This window comes from Antechinus flavipes, chromosome 2 (genome assembly GCF_016432865.1).
Source record: "Antechinus flavipes isolate AdamAnt ecotype Samford, QLD, Australia chromosome 2, AdamAnt_v2, whole genome shotgun sequence".
Lineage (NCBI taxonomy): Eukaryota > Metazoa > Chordata > Mammalia > Dasyuromorphia > Dasyuridae > Antechinus > Antechinus flavipes.
In genome coordinates this window covers 475,013,845-475,028,254 of record NC_067399.1, presented here as the reverse complement: position 1 = coordinate 475,028,254, position 14,410 = coordinate 475,013,845, and the positions used below count along the sequence as shown (strand labels likewise).

At 32.5% G+C, this 14,410-nt stretch overlaps 1 protein-coding gene across 2 annotated transcripts in view; it reads left to right on the top strand.

Annotated features, from left to right (window-relative positions):
* Positions 1-14,410, top strand: part of GPATCH1 (G-patch domain containing 1) — a 46,822-nt gene that overhangs the window by 11,602 nt on the left and 20,810 nt on the right. For both annotated transcript variants that reach the window (XM_051979741.1, XM_051979740.1), the window contains exons 7-12: positions 2,039-2,284; positions 3,879-4,026; positions 6,307-6,386; positions 10,846-11,050; positions 11,991-12,287; positions 13,550-13,728. In XM_051979741.1, the coding sequence (XP_051835701.1) occupies positions 2,039-2,284; positions 3,879-4,026; positions 6,307-6,386; positions 10,846-11,050; positions 11,991-12,287; positions 13,550-13,728 (1,155 nt within the window). The remainder of the gene's footprint in view (positions 1-2,038; positions 2,285-3,878; positions 4,027-6,306; positions 6,387-10,845; positions 11,051-11,990; positions 12,288-13,549; positions 13,729-14,410) is intronic.

Genomic DNA, 14,410 nt, shown 5'->3' with positions numbered 1-14,410 from the left:
CACTAAATGTTTAAGAGAGAAAAGAACCTGGTAACAGCATAATAATCCATTTAGAAAGCTCTTGCAATTGTCTTGTATGAAGTAACAAGAATCTCATCTAGGTTGATAGCTGATTTGGGAAAATCCAGAAGAAATAACATATATGTTTTAGTGATTAAATAGGAAAGGGAGGGGACTTTGAAAAGAAGGAAGCAAATAAATATAACTGAGGTTTCAAGCTCAGGTAACTAAGATAATTGTGCCATTTGAAGTTTAGGAAAGTTAGAAGAGGAACTGTTTTGGAGGAGGGAGTAGATAGAATATAATAAGCTTACTAGTATGTGTGGTGAATTTGAGAGGCTAGCAGGGCATCCATGTGAAAAAGCTTAGTGGGGCATTCGGAAATGTGGGATTAGGGGTGAGGCCAGAAGTCAGAGCTCAAGGTAAAAGTAATTTATATTGAGAGTCCTAGGGAAAAGGAAATAGCATTGTGAGAGAGTATAGAACAAGATAAAAAACGTTTAAGTCTCGTGTTTCTAGTACTTAGATAGTTTGACTTAAGTGTTCTGCTGGGACTTCAAATTCAGCATTTAAATTCACCATCTCTTTTCTTTCCTTGGCCAATTCCTAAGTTGACTGTTTCTCCTGTTACTGTTAGTGACATTACCTTAGGCATCTAAGATTTAGGCAAGTTTGAAATCTTGGAGTAATCTTCAGCTCCTCTCTCTCTCGTTTCATAACTAGTCAGTCACCAAATTCTCTTGTTTCTTCCTATAAATCTGTCTTCCTTTACATTCCAAATACCTGGATCATCTGATATTTAGAATGCTAATTGGTTTCACCTCTTATATCCTTTTAATCCATTTAGCATATCCTTGCCAGATTAATGTGCAACTTTTCTTGAGCTATTAAATGTTGATTCTAATTTGTGTTCCAGAACACTTTCTTATTAGTATTTGAGAACTTTGAGTATTTTATTTCCAAGAATCTTGGAATTTTTAGTGAAAAGGAAAAGAAGATCTGAACGATCTTCTAGGCTGATGCCAGCCAATTCCATTACAGCCACATATCTAAGGATGTAAAAAGACTTTCAATTAAAGAATCCAATTATTTCAAGCAGTTTGAAGTAGAGCAAAATTCCATTATGTTGAACATTCAGATGGTTATTTCAAATTCTCAAAAAGCAATTATCTTACAATCTAATATACTAAGTTAAGAATATAAAATCTTTAAGACCAAGGTCTGTCATATATTAGAGGCATCATAATCAAGTAGAAGTAATGTTAGATTTAGAGTCTTTATGAAACTTGGGTTCAAATCCTGGTTCCCCACTGAATTGACTATGTGATCCGGGATCTGGGCCCAAACAATGCCCAAGAAGGGGTTGGCCTGAGGCTTAGTGTTGGCCAGTCAATGAGAGCCAGAGGGATTTGAGTTTAAGGCATGGTTCTAGCCTGTAAATGCCAAGATATCTTTTGAGGTTTTAGTGATCAAAATTTATATTCTTTTGGAAAGAATGCCTGAATGAAAGGGTATGATACCCTATGTGGATGGAGGGAAGGAAAAGGAAAGAAAAAGGAAAAGAAAAGAAATTGTATTGTTCAACTGATCCATTCCAATTGGCTCTCTAGTAGGGCCAATTACTCTACTAATTGTAGAGTTGGAGAAGCAGCTTTTCCTCCTCACAAAAATTATTGTTTGTCCTCAGGGAGGTGATGCCTGTATAACCTAATACCTATATAATCCTGGACAAGCCACTTAATGTTTCTAAGGAAAGTATTTTGTAAATATTAAAGAGATATATATGTATTGATATCTTCATTAATAAGATGAAGTGAATTAGGTTATCAATAATAGTAATAATAATAGTTTTATATTCTTTGTACTCTGCACCATAGTATGCAGTGTTTACTATTTTAAGCATGATTACTTAATCATTTGTCTTAGATTTGATGTCATTTAGTAAAACACTTAAAAGTTTTTAGAATTATTTTATCTATAAGTAATCTCAAGTTTACTATATATTGATTCATCTTATTTCTTAAAATATTTTTTGCAGGATGATTATGATGATGACTACCTGCCAGATAATGTGACCTTTGCACCTAAAGACATAACTCCAGTGGATTTTACTCCTAAAGACAACGTTCATGGACTTGCCTATAAAGGTCTAGATCCACAGAAAGCATTATTTGGAATTTCAGAGGAGCACTTTAATCTTTTCAGTGATGTAGCTGAGGGAACCAGCAATCTTCTTGGAAGCATTAGACCAAATAAAGGAAGAAAACTTGGAATTTCAGGACAGGTTAAAGCTTTACTAGTTTATAAATATTGAGTTACTGCAAATGCATATACTTTCCTTTAATGTACTTAACATATATGTGCTTACTGGAAATGACTGCTTCATTATACTTACTTTTGTTGAGAAATCTAAATTTAAAAAATTGAAAAAAGAATTGATCTTATTCTCACTGTAATGTTTATTGACATGTAGCATATAAATGAGATTATAAAATGCCTTAGACAGGGTTGATCGTCATAAAAGAACAGCTCTGTTGTCAAAGTCAAAACAAATTTGGATGCAATGTATGGTTATTTCAGCTTCCTTATTTATAAAATAAAAAAATAAAATAGAAGTACTCATACTAAAAGGAGGGGGGTCAAGTTATTTCCTGTAAAAGCAATCTGCCATTGCCACTCACAAGTCTTCTCAACCCTAGTCAGAGATTTTGACAAGTTTTTCAACAACCCCATATATTTTATATGTCTTTAGATAGTAGACAGTACTCTTCTATACCTTTTTCCCTCCATCTCCTTAATGTATAATTATTAGCGAGATGGGTATTTTTCTTGCACTTACCTTTTCTCTAATCTGGGTGTTAGAACAATTAGGAAGGCACAGAATAGTTGTTCTGAGATGGAAAAAGCAAGGCAACAGTGACTTAATAGAGGACATCAGATTCTTTTCATTTTGGGACTATCTACACCCAGCAGGAGAAGCAGGGCTTGTCTTCTAAGCTGGCTCAATATGCTGGGGCTGCTGAGCTTATGATCCTTGAAAAGACATGGGAAGAAAGTATGATGAGACTTTTTTTTTTAACAGCAGGGCAATACAGCTGCGGGAGTTTAGGGTTCCCAGGTGTGTTTCTCTGTGTTTCTGTACCCATACTCCTTTGTATCATATGGAAGTTTTGTGTTTTAAGTTATGCTGTGAGCTATCCAGGGTCTTGGCGATAGCAGATACCAAAGTGATGATAGTAAATTTATGCTGGTAGGTTAGTAACAGTTGCATCCTTCACAATTTCAGAACCATTTCATAATTTTAGATGTGCCTGGGTTAAGGGTTGTAATCCGTCATCTGATGATGTGAAAGGTCACTGTTAGCATGGGATTCTGTTTCATACAGTCATGACTGACCTTGTGAAGGATAGGAAAAATGTCTTAATTTAGGCCCTTTTAGTTCTTCATATCTTAACTCTCTTTTACCCAAGCTTCCATGTAAAATCACTTTTTTAATACTGAATAGGGAGTGCCTTTCAGGCTCTGAATTGAAAGTTCTAACTGTGGATGGTGTATTTTGTGTTCCTCCTTTTGCCTTTGACAACTGATTCATAGTTTGTTAGAAGTTTGGGGAAAGAGAGAGAGAGAAAAAAAGAAAGGGGGGAAAGAGAGAGGGAGGGAGAGAGACAGAGAAAGAAGGGGAGAGACAAAGAGAGAGAGAGAGACAATGGGAGAGGGAAGGGAAGAGAGGGAGAGAATGACTCAATGAAGTCCCTTATTTGGTAAAACAAGGGATAGTAAAGTATCTGCAATTGAATATTTAAAGTTACATTTCATCTTTCAATTTAAGTGTGTGTCATACTTATATTCATTTAACTTTAAATCTTTTTTTTTCCTAGGCTTTTGGTGTAGGCGCTTTGGAAGAAGAAGATGATGATATCTATGCAACAGAAGCATTATCTAAATATGATACCGTTTTGAAGGATGAGGAACCTGGGGATGGACTCTATGGTTGGACAGCACCTAAGCAGTATAAAAACAGGAAAGGTAATTGTTAAGAGAACAACTTTAGTATAGATATTTTGTATCCAAGTAAGGAAAATCATAATTCTTTTATTAGTCATAAATAGAAAATGTAGTTTGGAAATCAAAAGTCAGGATTGTAATTATAGGTGGTAAAAGAATGAGGAATTGGAAATAAAAGAATTAGTATGAGAATGGAAGAACTAAAGGCAGAATAGGAGAAAGACATGAGAAGAGTCAGGGATTGAGATAAATGAATGCAAGAGATCTGGAACCAAGTGAGTAATCCTGAATATATATTGGTATGGAAGGTCACCAGTTAGAATCAAATACCTGAATAATATCTGGCATAATTAGACAAGGAAAATGGGAAGTAAATATAAGTCACTAACAGCAAAAAAGCACTTGATTTTGAAGATGTTTAAAGTTCTTCTTTTTTAAACATATGCTCCCAAGATCTTTGTTCCAGATTTTTTAAATGGTTTCTGTTGAAAGGGAAAAAAGTTAATTCTAGTATGGTTTATCCAGAATTTGTGAGAAAGAATAGTTAATTAGGAGTAATTGGCTAAGGAACAATAAGAAAGAGGAAAATATAGCTTTTTTTTTTTTTTTTTTTTGCTGAGGCAATTGGGGCTAAGTGACTTGTCCAGAGTGACACAGCTAGGAAGTGTTAAAGTGTCTGAGGCCAGATTTGAACTCGGGTCTTCCTGACTTCAGGGCTGGTGTTCTATCCACTACACCAACTAACTGCCCCTGGGAAACTATATTCTTGTAGGAAGATCTTAACATCTTCTAATTTCATTTCTGAGTATTTGAGGCCAAAGCCCTTTTATCAATTTTCTGCTTTCATATTCAGGAGTCAGATAACCCCAAGAACCTGAGAGGCCATGCCTGTTGTAGAATCTTAGATTCTTAGAGTTAGGAGAAAACTTAGAAATCATTCATTCTAATAAATATCTTCTGCTTCTTTTGAATAAACTTGACTGTCTTATGGAGATTTTTGAAATAATTTGTAGAAAATAACAAATTTATGTAGTTTTTAATTTGTAGTCTTAACCACTGAATGAAAAAAGATGTGTGTGTGTGTGCATGTGTGCGTGCGCGTGCGCGCATTCCCTCTCTCCCCCAGAGGCAATTGGGGTTAAGTGACTTGCCCAGGATCACACAGTTAGAGGTGTTAAGTGCCTGAGATCAGATTTGAACTCAGTTCCTCTTGACTTCAGGGCTGGTGCTGTGAAAGGTTATTTTATAACAGGACTACTTAATCTATTTTGCATCATGTATTCCATTGGCAGTCTAGGGAAGCCTATGGCCCCCTTTTCAGAGTATTGTTTTTAATTGTATAAAACCAAAACACATAAATGACAACGGAAACCAAAGATTAATTAAAATGATTTTTTAAAAAAAATCAAGTCTTGTTTCTTAATTGTAGAGATTTAGTTAGAGCATGTTTTACTCAGTATATTTTTCGGTGCTTATTTACTTAGGAACCTAATACTTTATGAACCTGATATTTTAAGTTTTAACAAATACCATTTTTTCAACTCTGAAATTTATCTGTAGATCTTGTTGGGATCTTTGGGCTTCAGTTTTTTCATATGGACAACAGAAGAGTTGAATTAAATATCCCTTTAAGCTCTTTCTAATTCTAAATCTATGATTCTGTGAACATTCACTTATAAATGTTTGAAGTGTTTATACTGCTTTCTAATCAGAATATAACTAAATTTTTCATTATTGTTTTGTTAGAATTTCCTTTGAGAAAGTAAAGTACCTTTTATTCTTTTCTATGCTTAGCTTGCAGGAACTTTTGATTTAATTACATTCTTTCATTAGTTGCTAGGAAACTCAGGTAGTACATATAGTTTGTTTTATTTATCCTATTTTTAGTCTTGCCTGTCAAAGTGATAATTATTCTGTTTTTTTTTTTTTTAAATCAACTCTTGTACTCTTGATTGTAGAGATTTACTTAGAGCATATTTTTAGGTGGTTATTTACTTAGGAACATTATACTTTATAAACTAAATATTTTACATTTTAACATGTCATTGTTTTGGTTGACCTTTTGTCTGTGTAGAAACATAAGACCTATCTCCTGAATAGTATATTTAAGTTAAGGTGGTATAGGGTGTGCCACACAGGCACTGAGTCAACAAAGGTGTGAGGTATGAATTTATGCTCTACTTCTTTTATAACTTTCAATATTGTACAAATCTTTGTCTTGTTTTAAAATGATGCATAATTTGAATGAAAGGTATACTATTGTACAGCTTATCTCTAAAATTAATAACATTTCCTTTTCAGAATCAGAAAAAGATATCCGTTATGTTGGCAAAATTTTGGATGGTTTTTCCTTGGCATCTAAACCTTTATCTTCTAAGGAAGTAAGCAAAAAAGTTTTTCTATAATTTTTTCTTTTAAAATTTGTAATGTTATAATGTGGATCAAGGGTAGGCACACTGTAACTCTCAGGCAAAGACCTGCTGTTTCTTTTTGTAAGGCTGCCTATTTTTGTAATACTGAGTAAGCTAAGAATGATTTTTACATTTTAAAATATAATAAAGCATTTTTTACTTTAAATATAATAAAACTTTTGAAAAATGTTAAAACAGTTTAGTTCTTAGACCCTTGATTTAGACTCTAGGGGGAGGTTGTTGGAAAAACGTTGGAAAAATCCTCAAATCTCACATTTTCAGAAAATAGTAGGTTCAAATTTAATTTTATAATAAATTAATGCATCATCATTTAGTGAAATTACATCCTGTATTATAATTAGTCAGTAAACCACAGACATTCTTCATAATTAAAGCAATTGTCTGCCTTTATAATTAAAAGCTGCCTTTTAATAGAAACTCAAGTTTTAAAATGTTACTTAATTTGGTTGCTTCATGCTATTGAAAGAAAAGGGATGGGGACAGGATCTATGATTTCATTGATATGAGTAGCTCCAGGTGACTAATTTATAGTCTTAAGGAGTTGCCTAGTGTTGAGAGATTAAATTATTTCCCCAGAGTCACACAGGAAATAAGTATCAGAGACAGGATTTGAGCCCAAAGTCCACTCTCTCCTGTGCTGTGATGGTACTTTTCGTTCAAAGAAAAATATTTTAGAAATCAGAGCTTTATTTTGATTTAATTTGGGGGGCAACATAATAGTAGTAATTACTTATATATCTCATTTAATTCTCTTATAACTGAATAAGCAGGATAGGGTTCCTCTTATAGGTATTATCCCCATTTTATCAGTATAAAGAAAGTGAGTTTCAGAGAAATAAAGGGACTTTCCATCATTCTAGCAGGAAGTGAAAAGGGCTTTGTATAAACTCAGACATTCTTAGTATCCTTCCAGCCATGAAGCAGGTGTCTGAAGAAAGAATACTGGCTTATTTCCTGGCCAACCCTGAATAAGATTCTTCTCTTAGCTTTTAAACTTAGCAGCTACTCTTTAATTATTTGGTGGGTAGACAAATGAGTTGGAGAGCTTCAGTTAAATGCTATATCTTCCTAGTAGTAGAATGGAGTGTGAAGGTAGTCTTAAGAGGAGAGAGGTGATAAATATATTGTAAAATAGAGTTTAGCATTCAAAAATGAAGGAACCCAAAGGTTGTCGATTGCTACATATCATAAATTTTTTTTACTTTATTTTATTCCATAATAGAAGAATAAGAAAAAAAAAAAAGATGATTACACATGAAACTGCAAATAATAGATACTTTCAAGAAGAGATTTGGAAGATGCTAGACAAGGAAAGTACCAAATGACATCCTCCCCAGAATAAAACTGACTCTTAAGAAATGTTTTAGTGATTCATATTGTCTTTTACAGCAGTTACTTTATCATTCTTTTCGTAGTACCTTCTCTTACATAGCCAACAAGAACAGAAGTAGTTAAAACCATTTAATATAGCATTTGTTATTGATGCAACATGTATGACCCTGTACCCATATTTCAAAATATTAACATCTAAAATCAAGGAGATCAGATTCTAGTATGGAAGGACTATCTATATAGGAAGGTTCAGTTGCAGGATAGATAGGAAAGCCCATTGGTCTGGCTTCTTTGGTGTTATTCCATTGATAAAATCATATCCCTCTCTGATGTTAACCCTTTTGACCATGCCAGTGACTTCTTTCTTTCCTTGGTCTATAGTAACTATGTAGTACTTGCAGAGGCATCTGACAGCTTGCATAACCAGAAGAGTTCTTCACTCTGGGTGACATCTGTAGAAGCCAGACTGGAAGAAAGGTTGGTAGTCAGGGAGCCCCAGGTAGTTTTGGGGCTCTTGTGTCCAGTCCTGAGTTGCTTCCTCCAGTGTCTAAGGGGAGGTGGTAGTTGAGGCGATGACAGTGGTTTGGCTCATCTGGTACATATAATCTTTAGTTCTTCTATCAGGAATATAGCTGTTTCCACTAGGAGGAAGATAATGTTCCATTATTATTCTGGAATCACTATTAATAATTATATTCACAATACTGTATAGTTTTCCTTCTATCTCTGTGATCAGTTCTTCTTGATCTCTTTTGCTAATTTATCATCCATGTCATTCTTGCTAACTGTGGGTAAACAAAAGGCTCTTAATTTTCTCTTTTTTCCTCCTTGGGTTTTCTCACTTCGTGACCATATCAGCTTCCATGGGTTTAATTGTCATCTGTATGTCACTGATTCTTAGATCTATATATCTTTTCCTGAGATTTATGCTGCATCATCAGCTTTCTTTAGGACACTTTAAATAGGATACCTGTAGGTAACTCAAACTCAGTATCTCATGTATAGAATCATTATCTTTTCTCTCAAATCACCTCTCTTCCAAATTTCTATATTATCCTCAAGGGTACCACTAACCTCCTCACCCAGGTTTATAACTTTGGAATCATCTTAATTCATTGCACATCTCCTATCAGTTGCCCACTCTACCTTTACCACATCTCTTAAATATGTCACTTTCTCTCCACTTATTTATATAACTACCATACTGTTTTAGGTCCTTATCACCTCTCTGTTGTGATAGTCTTCAATTTGGCCTTCCAACTCTTAAGTTTCTCTTTTCACTCCAGTGCATCCTACACCTTATTACCAAAATGATTTTCTTAAGGTAAAGGTCTGACTGTATCAGTTTCCTATTCAATAAGCTCCAATGATTCCCTGTTACTGTAGGATCACCTATAGACTTCTCAAAGCAAAACACCTGTTCCTTATATGTGTTGTCTCCTACTATAATGTAAACATCTTGCGGTCTTTTATGTTTTCAAAACCAGCACTTAGTATATTTTTTTACATATAGTAAACTTTTAGTAAATGTTTTTGTTCATGCTTATTATTCATATAAGTGGTTAGGCTTTTCAGTGGGTGGTAATAAATCACATTTGCAATCCATAAGAAAACCATAACTTCTCCATGCTTTCTTTGCAATGAAAGAAAAAAATGAAAAGATTTGATTTAAATCATATAGAGGAAATGCTATGCTTTTGTGATGAGTGGTTTGTGAGTTTAGTTAAATTTTTCTGGCGAGTGGAGTTGGGTAGAAAGTAAGTGATTGATTTTAATAAGTCACTGAATTTTTATCTCATTGGTGTGCATGTTCATTGGTTACTAGAACTAGGAATTCTGAAGATAACTAGAAGTGAAACAGTTCTCAGAGATCATCTAGTTCAATTTCCTACTTGAAGCATGAATCAAATTTCCTTTATAACATTATCTGATCATTATAATTGGACTTCTGCATGAAGACCTCTACTAGTATGGCCTAAGTACCTTTTAAGGTCAGCTTCAGGTCTCAAAGTTCTTTACACTTCAGATAGCACGCATCTTTTTTTTTTTTTTTTTGGCTAGGAACTTTTATCTGGAGCGGGACCAGGAAAAAAAATTATCAATTGGTGATAATACGATTACTTTGATCAACTACTTATGTAGGTTATATAGTTTTAAAACTTTGCTATTTTTAAAGTTTAGATTTTACATGGTTCAGCTTCTAAATAGTTTAAAATTTTGTGGGAAGGTAAGTAGGATAAATGTAGACTCTTTACGATTATTTCTGTGTTTAGGCAAAGAAGAATCATTAATATTTTAAAATTATTGTTCTTTTGAATTTGTTTTATAAATTAATCATTTCAGTTAATTTATTTTGCCTTTATTAATGCATTATTAACTGTCTATTTTGAGAATTTTGAATTATAAATTAATCATTTCAGTTAATTTATTTTGCCTTTATTAATGCATTATTAACTGTCAATTTTTAGAATTTTGAATATCACAAATATCTGAATTTCAGATTTATATTTTAAAGTTGGAATGTAAAATTTAATTATTTATATGGAAATACCTCAGATGAAAAAGTAAAGCATGATATTAAAATTTAAAATTAAAACATGGCCAGAACAATAATTAAAATTTTAATTTAGCTATTTTAGTATTGATATATGTTATATGCCACAGCTGCCTCTATAGATCATTTAACTGAACTCTTTCAAATAATTGCAGATTTCATTGAGACAGCTTAGCAGTGGACTTGGGATTGCTACAACCTATAGAGCCTAGTACATTTTATATAGTAAATGCATTCCAGCAATATATTTAGTGGAGACTAGGGAGTTATAGAAACTGAAGGGTTGGGAATAGTTGAGTTGTCTGTGGTTCTTTAACAAATGCTTTCATTTTTATAAACATAATAGTTGTAACTAATATGAATCTGTAGATTTGTGATTATAGTTTTAAAAGTTAAATGTAATATGTTCATATTTATGTTAGCTACCTGGGATTAAAACTAGAATATAAGGTGGTTTGGTGGTGGTAGTAGTGGTAGTAGTGATGGTTGTTTATAACCTCCATTTTCTGCTTATTTTAAAAGATTTATCCACCACCTGAATTGCCAAAGGATTACAGACCAATCCATTATTTCAGACCTGTGGTAATTGCAACCTCTGATAATTCTCATTTATGTCAAGCACTATCAGAATCAACTGGGAAAATATTAAGTGACATGTCAAGACAAAACAGGTATCAATTAAATGCATCTAAGAGGGGAGAAATGCTTGGAGAAACTCCTATTCAAGGTATGTAAAACAAAACTTTTCAGTGAATATCATACAATTTATTTAAGTAGGTTTTTTTATACCCATTGAATATTTAGACATAATTTTGTATTTCTAAAATGTTAAATTGTAAATATTTTCTTTAAATGATATTTTTATGCCACAAATCAGAACTACCCACCAAATAACCAAAAGTAAATACATAGCTAATAAAGACAATATATTTATATTCCTTTATTTACCAGTAATTTGTTGACTTTACCATTTTTTTTGTTCAGACTTTTATTACTACTCATCATAAACAACTTTTTCAGGACAGTTCTTAGTTATCCATAAATTACTAGTAATTGAGAAAGGTGATAATATCATTGTTCTGTACTCCATTTGCTTAGATTGAAAATGAAATTTCTTAGACTGAAATCATTGATGTTCTTTTCTGTCACTTAGAAGGAAAGTCCAGAAGCTGGTTTTATGGTATTCCTGATTTGGTATTGGGGAGTACTGTATAGATTATAATACAAAGATCTACTTTGGAATATTGTCTCGTGCCTACAAGTCAGTTTTGTCATTAATCCAGGATGATGAGCTGTAGCCTGTATCGTAGAGGCATATTGAAGTAATATGTAGCCCAGTATAGGAAGGGTATCATTAATTCATTTTAAGATGACCCCAAAAGATTCCATTTTCCTATTATTAACTTGTTTAATGAACATTGGATTATTTCACTGCAATTGTTTGACATCTCTAAAATTTGAATGTCAGCATCTGACCTGTGTCTCATTCATAGAGATAATATGAGAGAAAATTAATTGATATACATGAGAGGTTTTAACCTCCTTAAAAAAATTAATATAAATTAAAAGTTTATTAATTTTAAGGTATCAAAAATGTATAATAAAGCTTAAAAAGGTATAAATATGGTTATATGTTATATTTCTCAACTTTTACTGTTTTTATTTAGGTTCAACAACATCTATTTTAGAGTTTTTATCCCAGAAAGATAAAGAAAGAATAAATGAAATGAAACGGGCAACTGAAATCAAAGCAGCTGAAATAAAGGCGAAGGCTTTAATATCCAAAGCTTGGAGTAACAGATTTCAGCCAGATTCTCCAGATGATGCTCTATATACACAGCAGTTGGTATTGAGTGGGAATGTAACTGCAGGAAGATCCAGTGATTTCAGACCTTTTGCAAAAGATCCAGAAAAACAAAAACGATATGAGAAATACTTAGGCAATATTAAACAAGGGCAGAAAGGTAATCTGGAACTCTTATTTTACTATACCTTTTTTATTCATTTTAAGCCATTAACGAATTTTTATATGATTCAATAGAAAAGTCCTGTTCTTTATTCTGGTGGTACTGAGTCCACTTTACCTTTGAGTCAGGTTTAATATGGGTGTTTGCATCTTCAATCTCTCAAATCCTTATGGGAGCCTAGTGTAAGATTTGGAATGTAGTTAAAAAGAAATAGAATTGGAAAAAAAAACCATGGGATTGAAAAGCATTGATAGAGGAAGAGTGATGGAACAGCTGATATTAATTATCCAAATACAAGAAAGAGAGAAAATTAATTTAAAATTAATCTTAAAAATTAATGAAAGCAATATGTCACTTTTCGTGTTGTTTAGGGCTTGTGTAGATATCTAGTGAATGAGGGTAGCTTTTGCTCTTTGAGTACCTTCAAATATGTTAGAAATGAAAGATATTTTGTCATGATCTGTTTTACAGATTTCTTTGCTACCTTGTTGCCCAAGAAGCATTAATTATTAACATTTATTTAAAAGTTATGATTTTAACTGTAATAAAATGTTTTTGCTATATATAAAAGAGGCAAATAGGCAGAAAAGTCAGATGACTATGTTTGGATTTCTAAGGATTCTAAATTAAAAAAAAATTTCTGAACACTTAATATTGATGACCAATTTTTTGGGCATTTTAATAAATCTTTTCCTTAGTAAATATAGCAAAATTAATTGATTGTCATGGTGAGAGAGAAAATAGTATTGAATCTTAATTTAATCTTAAGTTCATTAAAAAAAAATTTTTTTTGTCTTTGAAATACTTTCTTAGTCTAATCTGAAGTTAGTTTTTTTTAAACATCATTATAGTTAAATATTTTATGTTTCTTATTACGAAAATTAGGAATGTAGAGTTTTTATTTTTGATCGACACAAATTAGTTCAAACATTAATGGTGGATCATCTTATCAACTAAATAGTTTCATTAAGGTCCTATTTTTAAAAAAAAATTGGCATACAGAGTACTTTCCTGCTTCTTTTTAACCTTATTTTACACCAGTTTGTATAAATTTGTCCATTTGTTATATTTGCTTTGTCTCTAGAATAATAATATTCCATTGCATTGATAACATCTTGTTTAATCATTCCCTGATAAGTGGGCTTTGGCTTTATTTCTCATTCTTTGCCAATACAAAAAGTGCAGCTGTAGATATTTAGGTATAAGTAGGAGCCCTTTTATTTTTACAGTGAAATTATTTCCTCTCTTCTGTACGATAGATGCTGTGGAGAGTTGTTTAGATCCTAGGATGACCGAATGGGAACGAGGACGAGAACGTGATGAATTTGTGCGAGCAGCTATGCTGTACAAACCCTCCAGTTCATCACTGTCTTCCAGATTTACTCATGCCAAACTGGAAGATGACACAGACCAAGTAGAAGTTCCTCGAGACCAAGAGGTTTGCTATTATAATCTTATTGCATTGTCAATTTTTAATTTAAAAAATTCTAGGAAACTATTTTAAATTGTATAATACAAGTAATGTGGCAGTGTGATGTAGTAGTTAAAGGACTAGCCTTGGAATTAGAAATTCTAGTCCTGCCTCTTGACACACTAGCTGTATGAGCTAAGGTACATTACTTAATCTTTCAGTTTCCTGGTCACCTTTTTTTTTTTTTAGTTGTTTTAAAAAGGAATTTGTATTTTTTTATTACATGCATTTATAACTTATTTCTCCTGACATCTATTCTTCCTACCAAATGAATACGAATAATTAACAAACGACATCCTCAAAAATAAAACCATCATAAACATTCATAGTTAAGCAAAACAAATTCCTGCAATGTTTATGCCCCCAAATGTTTGTCACTTTCTATATTAAGTCTGATCACTTGTCTGGCAAAAAATGAGTGATTTGCTTCATCTTCAGTCATTTGGACTGATGGTTAATCATTTCATTGATCAGAGTTTTAAAGTCTTTTAAGGTTGTTTTTCTTTATAATGTTCTATATCATTTGTTTTCCTAGTTCTGCTCTTTCACTATTACTTCAGTCTCCCCATTTTCCTTAAAGCTATCCATTTTGTCTTTTTATGGTGTAGTAGTAATCCGTTATATTCACATACCATAATTTGTTTGACCA